The 14306-nt window shown below is 46.3% G+C and overlaps 1 protein-coding gene across 2 annotated transcripts in view; it reads left to right on the forward strand.

The window, feature by feature from the left end:
• The window catches only part of PTH1R (parathyroid hormone 1 receptor), a 163472-nt gene extending 152917 nt beyond the window's left edge, over nucleotides 1–10555 (forward strand). For both annotated transcript variants that reach the window (XM_067530427.1, XM_067530426.1), the window contains one exon: nucleotides 555–10555. In XM_067530427.1, coding sequence (XP_067386528.1) covers nucleotides 555–917 — 363 coding nt within the window. In that variant the 3' untranslated portion in view covers nucleotides 918–10555. The remainder of the gene's footprint in view (nucleotides 1–554) is intronic.
• Nucleotides 10556–14306: the final 3751 nt, after the last annotated feature.

Genomic DNA, 14306 nt, shown 5'->3' on the forward strand with positions numbered 1-14306 from the left:
CCGGCTCAGAGAGGAGCCTGAAGAAGCAACCTGGATGGGAAATCTGAAGGGGAAGGTACTGCATCTTCCACAGGGAGTAAGAGATGAAGTGAATAAGAACGAGTGCCAATCAGTTAGGTACACATAATGGGCCAGATCCTTAGCGGGTGTAAATGAATGTATGTCCACCAAAGTCAGTCCAAAGTCCATGGAAGTCAAGGGAGTTGGAGTCAGGGAAGCGGTGCTCATTTATACCAGCTGAGAGATGGGAATGACCTAAGGGGCCTTCTAGTCCATCTCAGACTGCCACATGACCCAGTCGAGTTGTGAATGGTGAAGCAGTGGGACTTCCACCATTTCCTACACCCTCATCTATCCTGCCAATAAGGAGTGATTCGTGATATCCAACATATCCTTTGCCCCAATTGCATCCCATTATTCCTATTAGTCCCCCAGCCATTTATCCCTATCAACACTACTTCCTTCTGAAATCCAGCCAATAGTGTCATCCTGCACCATTCTTCGCTTCAGTCCTCACTAATGATCTTCCCTCTCTTTTCTCTCCACATCTTCAGGTTCAAGCCGAAATAAAGAAGTCATGGAGCAGATGGACTTTAGCCCTTGACTTTAAAAGGAAAGCACGAAGTGGGAGCACAACCTATAGTTATGGACCCATGGTCTCCCATACCAGCATCACTAATGTAACCACCAGAGGGGCGCTTGCCCTACATCTCAATACGAGACTTGTACCGGGTGCCGTCAACGGACACCGAAATTTGCCAGGCTACGTCAAAAATGGCTCAATTTCCGAAAACTCCATGCCTTCTTCTGGGCCAGAGCAGTACAACAAAGAGGAGGAGTACCTGAACGGCTCTGGACTCTATGATGGAGACAGACCCACAGTCCTTGTTGAAGAAGAAAGAGAGACAGTGATGTAAAGAAAGAAGAAGAAGAAGTTTCCCGGAGAGCATTTAGTGGGCAAAAGAATGCCAGGCCGTTCATCGGATGCCAAAGGTTTTCATACAGTTTCTCTGTTCTGTGGAACAAGAGGTCAAGTTATATGGGAAAAGTGTACCACAGATGTGGCCAGCTGTTGATCACACACATTTACTCAGTGGTCTAGTTTCCAAGGTGTTAATGAAGGCAGAGCTCTCCAGACCCATTGAGCCTTGTGACCTGTTGAACAACGGGGATATTCAGAGTTTACAAGGGGATGTACAAATGGTACTCTGTACTTTCGCCTCTTGGAGAGTGTCCGTAGCACAAAGGTGCAGGGAATTCAACCAAGTGAAACGAGACAGTCTGGTGAGGAATGTGACACGCCATTTTCTTTCAGTGGTGCAACCTGCCCGGGGTGTTGCCATCGGTGCTTGGTTTGGTCTGGTTTTCTCATTCATTGTAAAGAAGTCAATCCATCCTACAATCACCCACACCAGACGAGCCGAGTCCCACGGCTCATGTCTGCCAGTTCAAGAACATAGAACGGACTGCTCTGGTGATTGATAGTTTTGCTCCTTTATTATAAAACCCCTGGGGTCACTCTGTGCACGTTCCCTCTCGAAGCGACCTTACTTCTGATTCCTTGCTGATGCAGCATGCTTTTGTGGTAAATGACTCACAGCTACTGGATGCTAGTGCATAATGGGCTTCCCATTCTCCCACCAGAGCCCAAGTAACAAAAGTAAAATGCAAGTATCAGAATGTAACGTGTTAGCTGGTCCAAATCTTAGTATTAGAAAGAGGCCCATTCTGTCTGCTTCTAAGTGGGTTGAGATGGAAAAGAAAGTTTGTGGATGCTTTGGCGTGTGTGTGTGTGTGTATGCATGTGTAAAGCCAACTCAAACCTTTTTTCTTGTTCTTTTTTGAATTTCAGGGAAATTGACTTTTTTTTTTTAAATCTTTAAATTATTTTTCGTTCTCACCTCTGCATTTCCTGGTTCCTGTTGGGTCTGAGAGAGACTGGTCTAGCAGTATTCCCATCTCAACCAGGGGCAGGAATGAACTGGAGTTGGACGAGACAGCCTGTTCTCATGAGATGTGCAGGCCAGTTTTGCCGAGCCAAGACGTTGAGATAAGTTTGGAATTCCAGACTTCTGGGTGCATTGCTGAACTGCCAGACTTTTTGTGGTTTGACCATCAATAATACACGCATGCAGGGGTGGGCCAGATCCTCCGCTGGCAGAAATGGTTGTATGGTCATAGCGCCACTGAGGTAATTGACACTACCTATTGAGACTGAGTGTCCGGACGCCACAGTGATTGGCCAGAAAGGGATCGGGGAATATTTTCCCAACCTACAATTTCTCTTGCTGGTGGATTCTGCTGATGTCCTGCAGTCACCATGGAAATAGGTGGTGTTCATGTTCTAGTACATGTGGTACTTTTATCTGACATACCTGACATGTAGTAAAATCTAGGGGCTAGACCCTTGGCTGCTGAAAATTGACAGCCCTCTCTTGAAGCCATTTCACACCAGCTGAGCTGATTGCCCTATATCTCTGTAGTTGTCTGAGCACGATTTAGAGCCACAAGGGGATAAGGACAGATCTCCCATTTGAGCGTGTGCTTCTGCAGAGCCTCTCAGGGGGGAAATCTGGCTGTGGCAGGTGAAATTCCTTCTTGGGATCCCAATGCTGTGGTTTCAGAGCCTTGGTCCAGCCTGTAGGAGTACATTTTGGAAGTGCTTCTAGTACGTGAATCATTTTGACCCCATATATAGGCATCACCTGGCTGCAGTCAAAACATAGTCAGACTGAGGTGTCGTGGCTGGATGCCATGATCCTTTGGGGACCCCAGCACGTGCCTATCAAATAATCAACTCTCTGTCGCAGCTGAGCTGGTGAAGCCCGCTGACTGGTGGCTCAGATATCCATGCCGCCAGAGATGGACTAATGAATCCACTGCTCCTCTCAGGGTTTACGGCCTTCATTTCCAAAGCTCCGATCCTGACGGAGTCTGGTGAGGCTCTGGGCAGAGCAGCCGGTACCTTGACACCACCTCTAGTGTCCTGTACCTGCCTTTGCACAACCTCTCCGGTTAAAGCCTCATCCAAAGCCCAACCAAGTCCATGGAGAGACTCCCTTTCACATCAAAGAGTTTCAGATCGGAACCTGGGATTGGGATTGCAGTGACCAAGAGGTCGCCCCCCTCTGAGGCTCTGAAGGAACTGCACCCCATCGCAATTACAGATAAGGCAGATGTTGGAAGATGACGCTATTTATTTTTGATGTTTGTTTTTGTTTTGTGTTGTTAGAATAAGTCCAAATATTCTTAGCAATTTACCACCAAATGGCAGCTATTGAAATGTCAGGTCTCCAAAGGGTGAATCAGTTTAGTTGTGGGGTTTTTTTATAATACCGTGCAGGAATTAAGAAATTTTGCAAGGAAAAACGGAGGGGACTGAGTGAAAATCTGGGAGCAGGAGCAAAGCAGCATTGCAGAAATCTGGGTCAGCCTGAAGCACTCACTGCTTGCAATTTAGACATAGATGCTGGCATAGCCTCTGGAGGGAATTGGAGGGAGAGGAAGTTATTGCCAATCAGCTGTCAAAATGCGTACACTTGAGTTATTTAGCATCCCGTTCAGCTGAGCTGCTGATGTGTAAATCCAATTCAAGAGAGAGATGTGTTGAGTGTGCTGCCTCTGGCTTTCCAACCCTTGCATGGACCCTTTAAGTCTCCTTCCCCCACCCCCGCCCTCTCCAATCCCCAATGGACATGTGTTTTGCTTCAAACCTACTAAGTGGACACTTGACCCTCGTGACTGTATCACTCAAAGAAAGAAATTACTTAGCAACGTTTCCTCACTGGTGATTCATTATTTCCCTGTGTTTGCTGAAGACAGCTTGAGATTAATAACGTGTTTGTAAATCATTTAGCAAAGTTCAAACAATTAACAAGAGCCATGAAATTATTTATTTATGAAGGCAACATGTATAATAAATAAATGTAAATTTGTCACTGGATTTAATGACTAGAATCTGCTGTCAGTTGCTAAACATGACCAAAAATTACATATAGAATGGAGGAGAGAAGGGAAATCTAATCTTGATCATTTCCAACCCAAATTGTATGTAACGAAAAGTAATTTTTTCCCTTTGAGTGTTCATATGCATGAATAGAGTTGCATGTAAGAAATAAGAGCATAAAAAGTGGAATTTGTCTGGTTTAAAGGCAAATCGTACTGCATTGTTGTTGAATCCTATTCAAATCCTACCTGTGCTGAAAGCAAGTGTTGCAGAGAATTGAGGGTGGAGTATATAGGGCCTGGCCCAATGATGAATGAAGTCAGTGGAAGCCTCAGTGGGCTTTGGATGGGGCCTATAGTATCTTGCAAAGGGGAAGGGGGGAAGGAGCCTCCAAAATTGGAAGCTGTGAATCACTTTGGAGAGACAACATTTGGATTATGAGCTAAATTCATCCTTGGTGCATGGTTGCAATGAGGGTGTGAATTTGAGTCCACCCAAATGGGCTGATAATCTGGTGAAAAGGCTTGTTCTTCTCTGGTGCTTTTGGTGACTACCACTAGCACCATAATAGCCTTCCGTGCACTCGCAGCATGTCTAGTTTGGGTCAGATACTAGTACAAGGGGGAAAATACCTCGTGCTTCAGAACCACAAAAAGGGAAATAAGTTTGTCTAAAGTTCAATTCCAGGAAGGTCCCAAGGGGGGGACAGTTGTCCTCATTTTTATCTGAGCCAGCTTGCACTCCTCCCTGATGTCTATTCTGTGATGTCTTATTTGCCATCTTATCCAGGTAGAAAAATGATCTGCAGCGTTGAACCTCTTCAAGGTTCTCTTCAATCTCGTGTCCAGAAGTTTTGCTCTTCTGTTTCCGTCTGGCTACCCACTCACTGCCTTCCCATCAATGGCCATGCAATCTACTTATCTTCTTGAGTTCTCTACTGTTTAATCTACCTCCTCTCTGAAATACACAGAGCTGTTGCTCTTCTCCTTTATTGTGATTCTTTAGGAGATAGAAGATGTGTTCTATGGGGGGAATCCCCTATCGTCTCTGCTTTGTGTGTTTCTGTTTGCAGGCCACATAGAAATGTGTTTCATCTTTGTTCCTGAGCGATGGCATTTTTTTTTCACTATTCTTCAACTTTGTCCCTTCTCGTCTTCCTGGAGTTCTGACTTTTTTAGAGCCAGATCTTGCAGTCCTTACACAGTCTGTTCTTCGGGCCAGTTTTTGCTAGATGGAATGCTGATGGATGCTGATGGAAACTGGAATTTCAAAATATTGGCAACAATTTTAATTTTTAAAAAAATTGGGGGAAAAGTGTAATGATATTTTTGTAAAAATAGTAAACATGGTAAACATGGTATTGTGTTGGTGTTTGACCAGCTTTAGAGATGACTGAAATAATTCAAAATTTGGAAGTTTCAAAATTGGAGGGGGGGGGAAAGAAATGTCTTTGTGGGTTCTTTTACCCAGCTGTAGCTTCTGATACCTTTACTCACATTCAGTAATTAATACCTTACTCCATTGACTCAGTCAGTGGCTTCAATCAATACTACTCAGCAAGAGTAAATGGGTCATTCTGGCCTTTACCTAGGCAAAACGCCCATTCAGAACAAATGGAAGTTTCTCCTGAGTAAGCAATGTGTGAAAACAGGGCAAGCATTGTATGAGTCAGCCCTTAGAGATTATGTTGGAATAATTTGTGACGCCGTCTCATGCACAACTCTGCCCTCTCCTGGGAGGAATGCTTATGAGTTTCACATCTGGTTGCCCCTGTAGCTTGTTGAGAAGAAGCCCGTACTTTGGAATGAAAAGGTAGGAGGTGTATTCCCATTGCTGCAGTTTAGCTCCTGACCTAGGTGTTTCCGTGTGTGTTGCAGTCATGGATTCTGGAGGTTCTTGCACAGTTCTGTGAACTTAGCCCTATGTCACCTCTTTTTTGTCCACCTGGAGAAAGCAAGGTTTTCCCCTCCATCAAGTTGCAGTCTCTAGTGCATTATATGAAGACCATGTTTCCATTCACCTGGCATCTCTTTCAGGATGGCCTGATGGTGCCCGGAGAACTGAAACTAGATGCCAGGAAGTATTGGGAAGGAGAGCTTATAAATTATTTGGAGCCTGATTCTCCATGGTCTGGTGCTTTGCGTCATCTTTGATACCAGTGCTAAGTTACTGTAAAGAGAATAAGACCTCAGAAGTACATGCTAACTCTGAAAACTGAGGGGGATGTCCTCCTCAGTAGACGGAATAAAGCCAAGAGAGGTTTAAAAAAATTAACATGATTAATTTTTATTTCCTCTGAACTGCCAATTCTCTAAGCAAACCCAGAACCAAAACCATCTCTTCTGCATCTCCTCTTCTGAGTCATGTGACATCTGAGTTCTGATGGAGGCTAATGAAAATCAGAGCAGTCTCTTCCAGTTTAAAATATTTTGTGGGGAGCCAGAGGGCTTCAGTGTCCGTCTCTTGGACTTCAAATCCTCTGTAAGTGGGGACACCAACCTGCCATCTGCCACTTGCAATGGCCTGGCAGGTAGGTAAAACATTTCTTATGAAGCTGGCTTAGGTCTTCACCATCCCCATTCTATCCAACCGCACTTGCTGGGTGAGAGATTGTATTGCACCAATGGCATGTCTTGGAGACTAGACATTCCTACATGAGGCTTGTGCTGGAACTGTACTGCCATTTCCTTTCTTTAATGTTGCTGTTATTTCTGAGGCTTGCCACGTTGTACAGAGTGAGTGGAGGATGCCCACAAAATCCCCGTCCATCTACCGATCTTGTAAAGCTTCTACAAACCAGAGTGGGGTTTGTAGCCCGTTCCTCTGGACGCAATGAATTTGCATCCATTCCTCTGTCTTGGAATGAGAAATGTGTTACATTGTGACAGTACCGAGTTTGCAAAAGACCCTATAAATAGTTTTTTTGTAGGAACGCCCACGGCCTTTTGGTGTGCCTGGAAAACATGATGGTTCATAAATTGCAGGAATAAAAGGAAAGAGCACACCCATCCCTACTCAGCGATGGCAGCTTTTAAATTGTTGCCCAGGAAATTAAAAGGTCAGACCTACTGGATGGCAAGAATGGTTGCCCTGGAAGAACATCCTGTTTCCAAAACAGCAAATCCTGCCATCTTTAGAAAAGTTTGCTGGCCCATCACCGTGCCATGCGAGCTACTTTCTGCCCGCCCTCCAAATCAAAAGTAGAAGTTAGGTTGTCAGGTGGAGCTGTTAGCTAAGGCTGCAGCAGAAAAGGAAATCATGGCTGAGTTGCGATGAACCCACGTGGCAGAACATGGGAGGCCAAACAGCTCATCTGCATCGATTCATAAAATCCCGGTGAGAGACACACAAGCCTGGCTTAGACTGTGGCTTCATCAGCAAGAGACAAGACGCTTGGCTTCTCTTTTCCCTTAGTGGACATTTGCCTAAAAGGTCTGAGAGGCAAGTCTGGTCTCAGTGGCCCATTGGATCCTTGTGGTCTCCACTGGAAATACCAAAAAGGCCAGTGAGCATCGGGTTGGACGGAGATACTTGTCCATTAAGCATTTGACTGAGACCACCAACTCCATTTCACGGGGAGCAACTTCTGGACCCAACGCAACCCATAAGAATTTCTCTCCCAATTTGATTAGCAACAGCAACCTCGAGACACAAGTCCTAGTCACTGACATTGGTAATGGGTTGCAATTGACTGCTCACCGCCAGATTAATTAACTTTACAAGCATCTATTAAAAGCCAATGATATCAAAGGCGTCTCCTAATCAGGTGACCTTAGATAGAAAACACTGCTAAATACCGCCACTAACTGATTCTCGGGATAGAGGGCTACAGGTTCAACTGGCTCAGAGATTTTAGAGGTTAGTTTTTCATGCAGTCATATTTTTATCTGGACTCAGATTCATGCTTTGGCAGGAAGCCAATTCCACAGCTTTAATACAAAGCCAATCTAGAGCATCTGAAAGGAGACATAATGGTCTTAATTCAGCATGGCAGGACTCCAAATTCCGATCGATTCCTGTGAAGTGACATCAGTGAAAAATGGAAGTAGCACAGTGCCAGGGCAGGCTCTTCTTTTTGGAAGGGTGAATGTATTAGGCAAATGCTGTTCTCAGGGACAGATAGCAATTAAACGCTTGTTTTCATTGAGCCAGGCTTAGAAGTAATTATGTATTTATTTCATCAGGTTATTTTCAGCGTCGTTCTTACTGTGACTTCTGCACAGTGCCTGGCTGGCGGATCTTTTCTGGGCAGAAGGGAGTTCGCAGCAGTGGATGGACTAGAAGGAATAAATTGAGTCGATTGGCCATTCCTAATCGGTCGCCAGGGGAAGACAGTTAGAAAAAGGCCTGAGTCTGACCTCCCAGCCGCTGTTGTAGGCCAGGAGTAACTCCCCTGAAGTCATGGAATTACACCAGTAAAATACCATGTAAAAGAGATCAGGATCAAGTCCTGTGCCTGGAGCTTTTGTGGAATTCTGTTTCGTGCTGCTAAAACCATTGAGTCTCTTCCCACCTATGGAAAGGCTCTGCAAATAATTAGGGAATTGGCCAAGCCGCTTTAAGATTTCTAGGTAGGTGGGACCCCCTTGCTCTGTGATAACTGGGTCTGCTGATTTTTTTTTTAAATAAGAAGAAACAGTACCGGCCTCTTGCATTTTTATCGGTGCCAAAGCCAGTGCCTTTAAGAACATAGCGGAACAAATTCAGCCCTAATTAAGCATGCAGTCTCATTTTCTGAGGCTGCATGAGATTAGACATCAGCTCCAAACCTGACTCTTCGTAGCTTGAGGAAATATGAGCAAGTGAAAATGCCACAACGAGTAAAGTTTAGACAAGCATCCACTTAAATGAGCAGCATCAGTGACCAGAGAGCATTATAATTCTGGCACTCGTTCTGGAGAACATCTCTATACACCATTTATGCAAGCGCCTGACTTTAAGCATGTGCTTAAACGTTGTTGTGAACAGAGCTAGGACTTTAGCACACGAGTGAGTTCTCTTCTGAACAGAGGGCACCCGGGGAGATCAAATGGCTTCTTCAACAATATCTGCTCTTCTTTCTCTTTCCTGTCTCCACAAAGGCAGATGTCACTTTTTTCAACCTTCCTTTCTCTTCTCCAGTGCAGATAAGAAAGCCGTACCTTGCAGTGGTCTGACACAAGAGTGGGATCCAGGCATGCTTCTTGCTCTCACATTTAAACCTCCCCTCCCACTGAGCGCCGGTGACCGCTTACCCCTCCACCTCTCAGGGACTGCGTGACGGTCAATAATTTAGGGCCAGATTCTCAGCTGGTGCCACTCCGCATAGTTGCACCGGAGTCAATTTCAGATGAAATCCTGGCCCCCCTGAATTCAAAGGAGCAGGATTTCATGCTTTTGTTTTTGAAGAGGCTCAGTATTATCATTCAAATGAACAATCTCCCTAATCTTGAATAAATGGTTTTGCTCCTGTCCGTTGGTTTTCTGTATAAGGGGGCCCACCTCCTCAGAAATGAAGACAGACAATGACCATCTGAGAGATCTAGTAAAATAAGCTTAGAGAAGGCATGGACTCGCCAGGCAAAGCATCCCTTGTGCACCTAAAACAGAAGGGGAGAAAAAATGACTTCACTGGGAAACCAGCTGCTATTTAAACCGGAGCATGAGACGTGCGTTCTTCTAAACAGCATGCCAGGCTTTCCGTGCCAGAATTTGTCTGCAACCTTTTTTAGCCATTTGGTACCGAGGTACGCCTTCGAGGGGGTATGGGGAGGCTAATAAGAGGCCACCTCAGTAGCAAATGAGCGATGTTTCAGGTGACGGGGTGCGTGCATGGAGGACTGGGAAGCCAGAAGTGTGTGGTGAGATGCGAGTCATTTAGTAGTTTAGTTCCCCCAGTGAGGGTCCTAACAGAGGGAAAGAATAGCACCGTGGGCCAAATCTGCAGCTGGCATAAATCAGCATGGCCCCATTGACTTGGGGTTATCAGGTCCTGCCAGCTGAGGATCTGGGCTCATGGATGTGTGCACACGGGCGAAGCGACAGCAGGAATGCAGCTGCCTGGGCAGTTCGCGCTGGCCCCAGTCTACTGAAGCACCATGCCATTTGCTCATCCTTCTGGTGAGCTGGGCAAAATGCTACTCTGCAGCGACTCCATGCCAAGTCAGCAGCGGTGGTGGCCCCCAGCGACCGGATATGGGCGCTAGAGGGAGGCTCCTGATTCCCATAAACCTGCAACGTCCTCCTCCAGCAGGGCAGCTCTCAAAATGCTGCCTCTTTTTTTCTGCTCAGAGCAAGAGGGGAAAGGGCAGGAACACATGGGCGTTGGCCCAGGAGCTCTTGTATTTTGTGTTATTTTTTAAGCTCACATTTCACGACGGAGGGGAAAATAATAAAGGGCAAAACTGTGATTTATTTCTGTGCACTCTTGAGATGCAGCATTGTGATGTCTTCAGTGATGCGTATGGTTTACATTCCTCCACCTTTACTTTTCTGTATGGACCAAAATCACGAAAGGAAAATGAAAAAACCACAGGTGTATGTAAAAAAAAAAAGGGAATTAAAATAAAAAGAAAGCTTTATTGATTGTGTGAACATTAAGGATCTTTGTTTGTGTGCCTCTCTCTCTACAAACCCTTAAGACACTTGTATTTTCCAGCCTGCCAGTTCAGGGGACTCTTGGTTGGACCAATGCTACATATTCCATCTGCCTGAATGTGCACGCAAGACAAGAAACTACGGTCCAGATTCTCCAGGTGGTGTAAATCCGTGGTGTTCCACTGACTTCAATGCTAATTTACACCCGCTAAGAATTGGACCCTGCATGCATGTGTGAAGACATTTCACATGATGCACCACTGAGTTTTGCGTAGGAGCAAGTGTTGTTGGAGAAAACAGTTCCCTCGCTGTTTAATGACATGCCCTGTGTGCTGGTTGGCCGTAGCGCTCCACCCCAGAAGTGGCTGCATGTCAGTAATGCTTTCAGAATGATAATTGCTATGCTAAAACTCCTGAAGTCTTTAGTCAGGCTAAACTGACGTTGATTTCAGTGGGAGGCGTGGGCCCTGGGCTTTCCTGAAAAAAACAGGTCACTTATTTAGGTGGCTATGCATGGAATGATTGGCTTGATTTTCAAAAGTCCTCTGTTCCCACAGCTCCCAGCAGTGGCGGGGACGGGGACATTTTTGATCAAGAATGCTTGGCCAAACCCTTGCTTCTACGCAAAGCTCCCCAGCATTTTCCGTGTCCACACTGAGCAGAGACAGGACCCCACCCAGTTAGTTAGTTAGGTGCCTAAAGATGGATTTTATGAAGTGCTGGGTTCTGGTCCCTGCCAAAAGGAGGTTAGATACTATACAGCCCAGTGGTCTGGTCCAATATAAGCATGAGCTAACATACTACAGAGGAGAGCTAGCTTTGCTCAGTAAGTGTCCATGCTTGCAAGGACCTTTGGAGTCACATTGGAAGACCTAGCTTGCTCTACGTTTCCATGAGAAAACCACTTCCACTCAGTGGAAGAATCCACAATGCTGCACAGTTCAGCCTGCTGGGCAGCAGAACAATCCCCCATTCCCCCTGGCAACCTGCCCCACACGTACCCTGAGAGGGGCTGGGAAGCAGGAGCCAGAAAGGCAGTGAGGCGCCTATGTATGTTTGAGGGTTTGGACCCAAGCAATTTCCATTGACTTAAATGGAGCTGGGGGACGCGCGGCATCGCGCGGGAGCCAGGCCCTGAATTCCCACGGGCACAGGCAATGGCTGGTGGAAATGGACAGACCCAAGGAGAAGCAGCGAGGTTGCAGTAATAGGCTGAAACAAGGCGATCACCCCTTCCCTTCCCACCGCGTGCCCTGCCACCTAGCAGTGCCTCCTGCTACCATTCTTCTCCTAATGTGGCCGCAGTGTCTATTTTGAAAGATGCACTCAGACCACCCGATATTCGTATGCTATCAATATCCTATAGGGCTTCTCTTTCCAGGCAGAGCTATGCCAGGCCTCCATTAAGCCAGGCGTGAACAATGCAGAATCGCTTCTCTGGAACGCTCCAAAAGCGTAGTGTAAAATAGCTAACTTGAGCTTAGCAAATGCTCTGCTACGTGAGTCATGAACACAAACACAGCAGAATCCAATGGACGGGGATGTCCCGCTTCACAGGCCTTTGACCCACTTCACTGGAACGCCTGCTCATCAAGCGGCGTCCCTTTGGTACCCAAAATGTTGTGCCGTCCTTCCCTCCCACCTAATGTCTGCAGAGATAATTGTTCTGCAGGTTCATCCTCAGATGGTTGTATTTGTATTTGTATTGTGGAAATCCCAGAGACCCCCCAGTTGAGATCAGGGCCCCATTGTGCAAGGTGCTGTACAAACACATAGCAGTGGCGTACCATGGATCTCCGGCGCCTGGGGGGGCCAAGCCTGCATTTCAAAGACATAGGGTAGCAATAAAAGCAAGTGCCTCCCCCCCCCCCTTTTATTTTTGGCATACTAAACCATAATCTCAGCTCACCATCTGCCCTGCTGACTGAAGGTTCCCAAACATTTGTGTTTTCACTCTCAGTAGAAATGCGCCGTGAAGCGTTTTTCCATTTCTCTGCACTCCATTTGCCTGGCCACCATAGAGATTAACGAGTAATATTAGCTCCCCAAGTACCGTCGGATGGCCAGGGAAAGTTGAGCTCTTCCGTAGCCAGCCAACCTTTGTGAAATTGAAAAAAAATAAAAATAAACCCACTTTGGAACCGATATCCCTTGGAAAAGTGAGGGATTTATGTCTGCCAAAAGCAAACAGCTGCCTTTTATATCTACTACCATATAAATTCTATGTAGGAGAAGCCCTGGATGTAGCAATCCTGGATTAATTATCTGAGGCGGCAGGTGTATCCCAAATTACTTTACGACTGGCATGTGTGGAGATCACTCATCAGCCGGGAAAATGCGGCTACCTATGGAGTGGAACATTGTAGTAATTCTCCGCCAGGAACGCTAGTCAGCTCATCTATCTTAGGTATTTAGAGGGACCCCACCGCCATTGTATCTGAGCACCTCACAATCAGGGATGGGGAGAAGTGCTAGCATCCCCATTTTATAGATGGGGACCAGAGAAACTGAGGCCCGGATCACCAAAGGTATTTAGTGGGGAGGTTAAGAGACCAGGCTCCAGCCCACGTCTGAATGTTTATTTTTAGCCCCAAACCCCAGTCAATTGAGCTGGGCTCTGAGACTCGGCGCCACAGGGGGGTTTTTTTATTGCAATGTCGACACACATTATGTGACTTGCCTTGGGTCACACAGGCAGCCAGTAGCAGAGCAAGGAGGCAACCCCAGTCCTCACAAAGTTCTACGCTAGTGGCCCACTGGCCCACCCTTCCTCTTAAGGGATCATTTTAGAAGACATGAAGAATAACCATCCCCAGCTGCAACTGTGACCAACTTCTTCAACTCAACTGGCTTACGTAGAGGTAGGCTGGCTGCAAGAAAGGGATCGGTTCATAAACCCTTTGCGGCATGCCAAAAATGAATAAAATATTGGCTCGTGAGGCAGAGAACGGCCAGCTAATCTAATGCCAGCCAGGATTTCACACTTCCCTGGGAGGGAGAAGCCCCATAGCCACTTGTTTGGGAATGAATCATAGAATCCTAGCAGATGAGGGTCGGAAGGGCCCCCAGGAGGTCATCAAGTCCTAGCCCCTGCACAAAGCAGGACCAACCCCAACTAGATCATCCCAGCCAGGGCTTTGTCAAGCCGGGCCTTAAAAACCTCTAAGGATGGAGTAAAGAATAGTCTTTACTCCAGGATAACCACACCAATTAAATGCAACCAAAGGGCAGAACGATAGCATTTATTATAGATGGGAAAAGACTGGATCACAGGTTAGGGTGCCAGCCAGAACGCATCAACTGTCTGTTTTGAAACAGACTCCCTGTACGATTGAGGGCTAAGCTACATCAGTCAGGGGTGTGATTAATGACCCACATTGCTGTGCTAGCAAAAGGCCCCAGTGTGGACACAGTTATACCAACTGTGCTTATTTCATTCAGGGGTACTGGAACAACGCTAAATCGACACAGCACAGTGAGTGCTTTGCCAGAACGGTAAACCAGTAAAGTGCTTCTAGTTAGACCTGGCTGGGCCTCTGTGTGCTTTAGTCTCCCCATCTGCAAAATGGGGAAATAGCACTTTTGTATCTCACAGAGCAGTTATGAGGCTAAAAACACCAAATCGTGTGGGAATGGGAGTCCTACAAGTACCTGTGATATCTAGATACATACATGGAATCACAGTCCTCTTTATACAGGAGGCGATTATTAAAGATAACAGCTACAACTGCACCCGCAAATAGGTTTCCACACAGCTTGTGTACCAACCACATCTCTCTTGTTT

The sequence above is a fragment of the Emydura macquarii genome, unplaced genomic scaffold (assembly GCF_026122565.2).
Source record: "Emydura macquarii macquarii isolate MOO-44397 ecotype Brisbane River unplaced genomic scaffold, CSIRO-AGI_Emac_v2 contig_3080, whole genome shotgun sequence".
In the NCBI taxonomy this organism is placed as follows: Eukaryota; Metazoa; Chordata; order Testudines; family Chelidae; genus Emydura; species Emydura macquarii.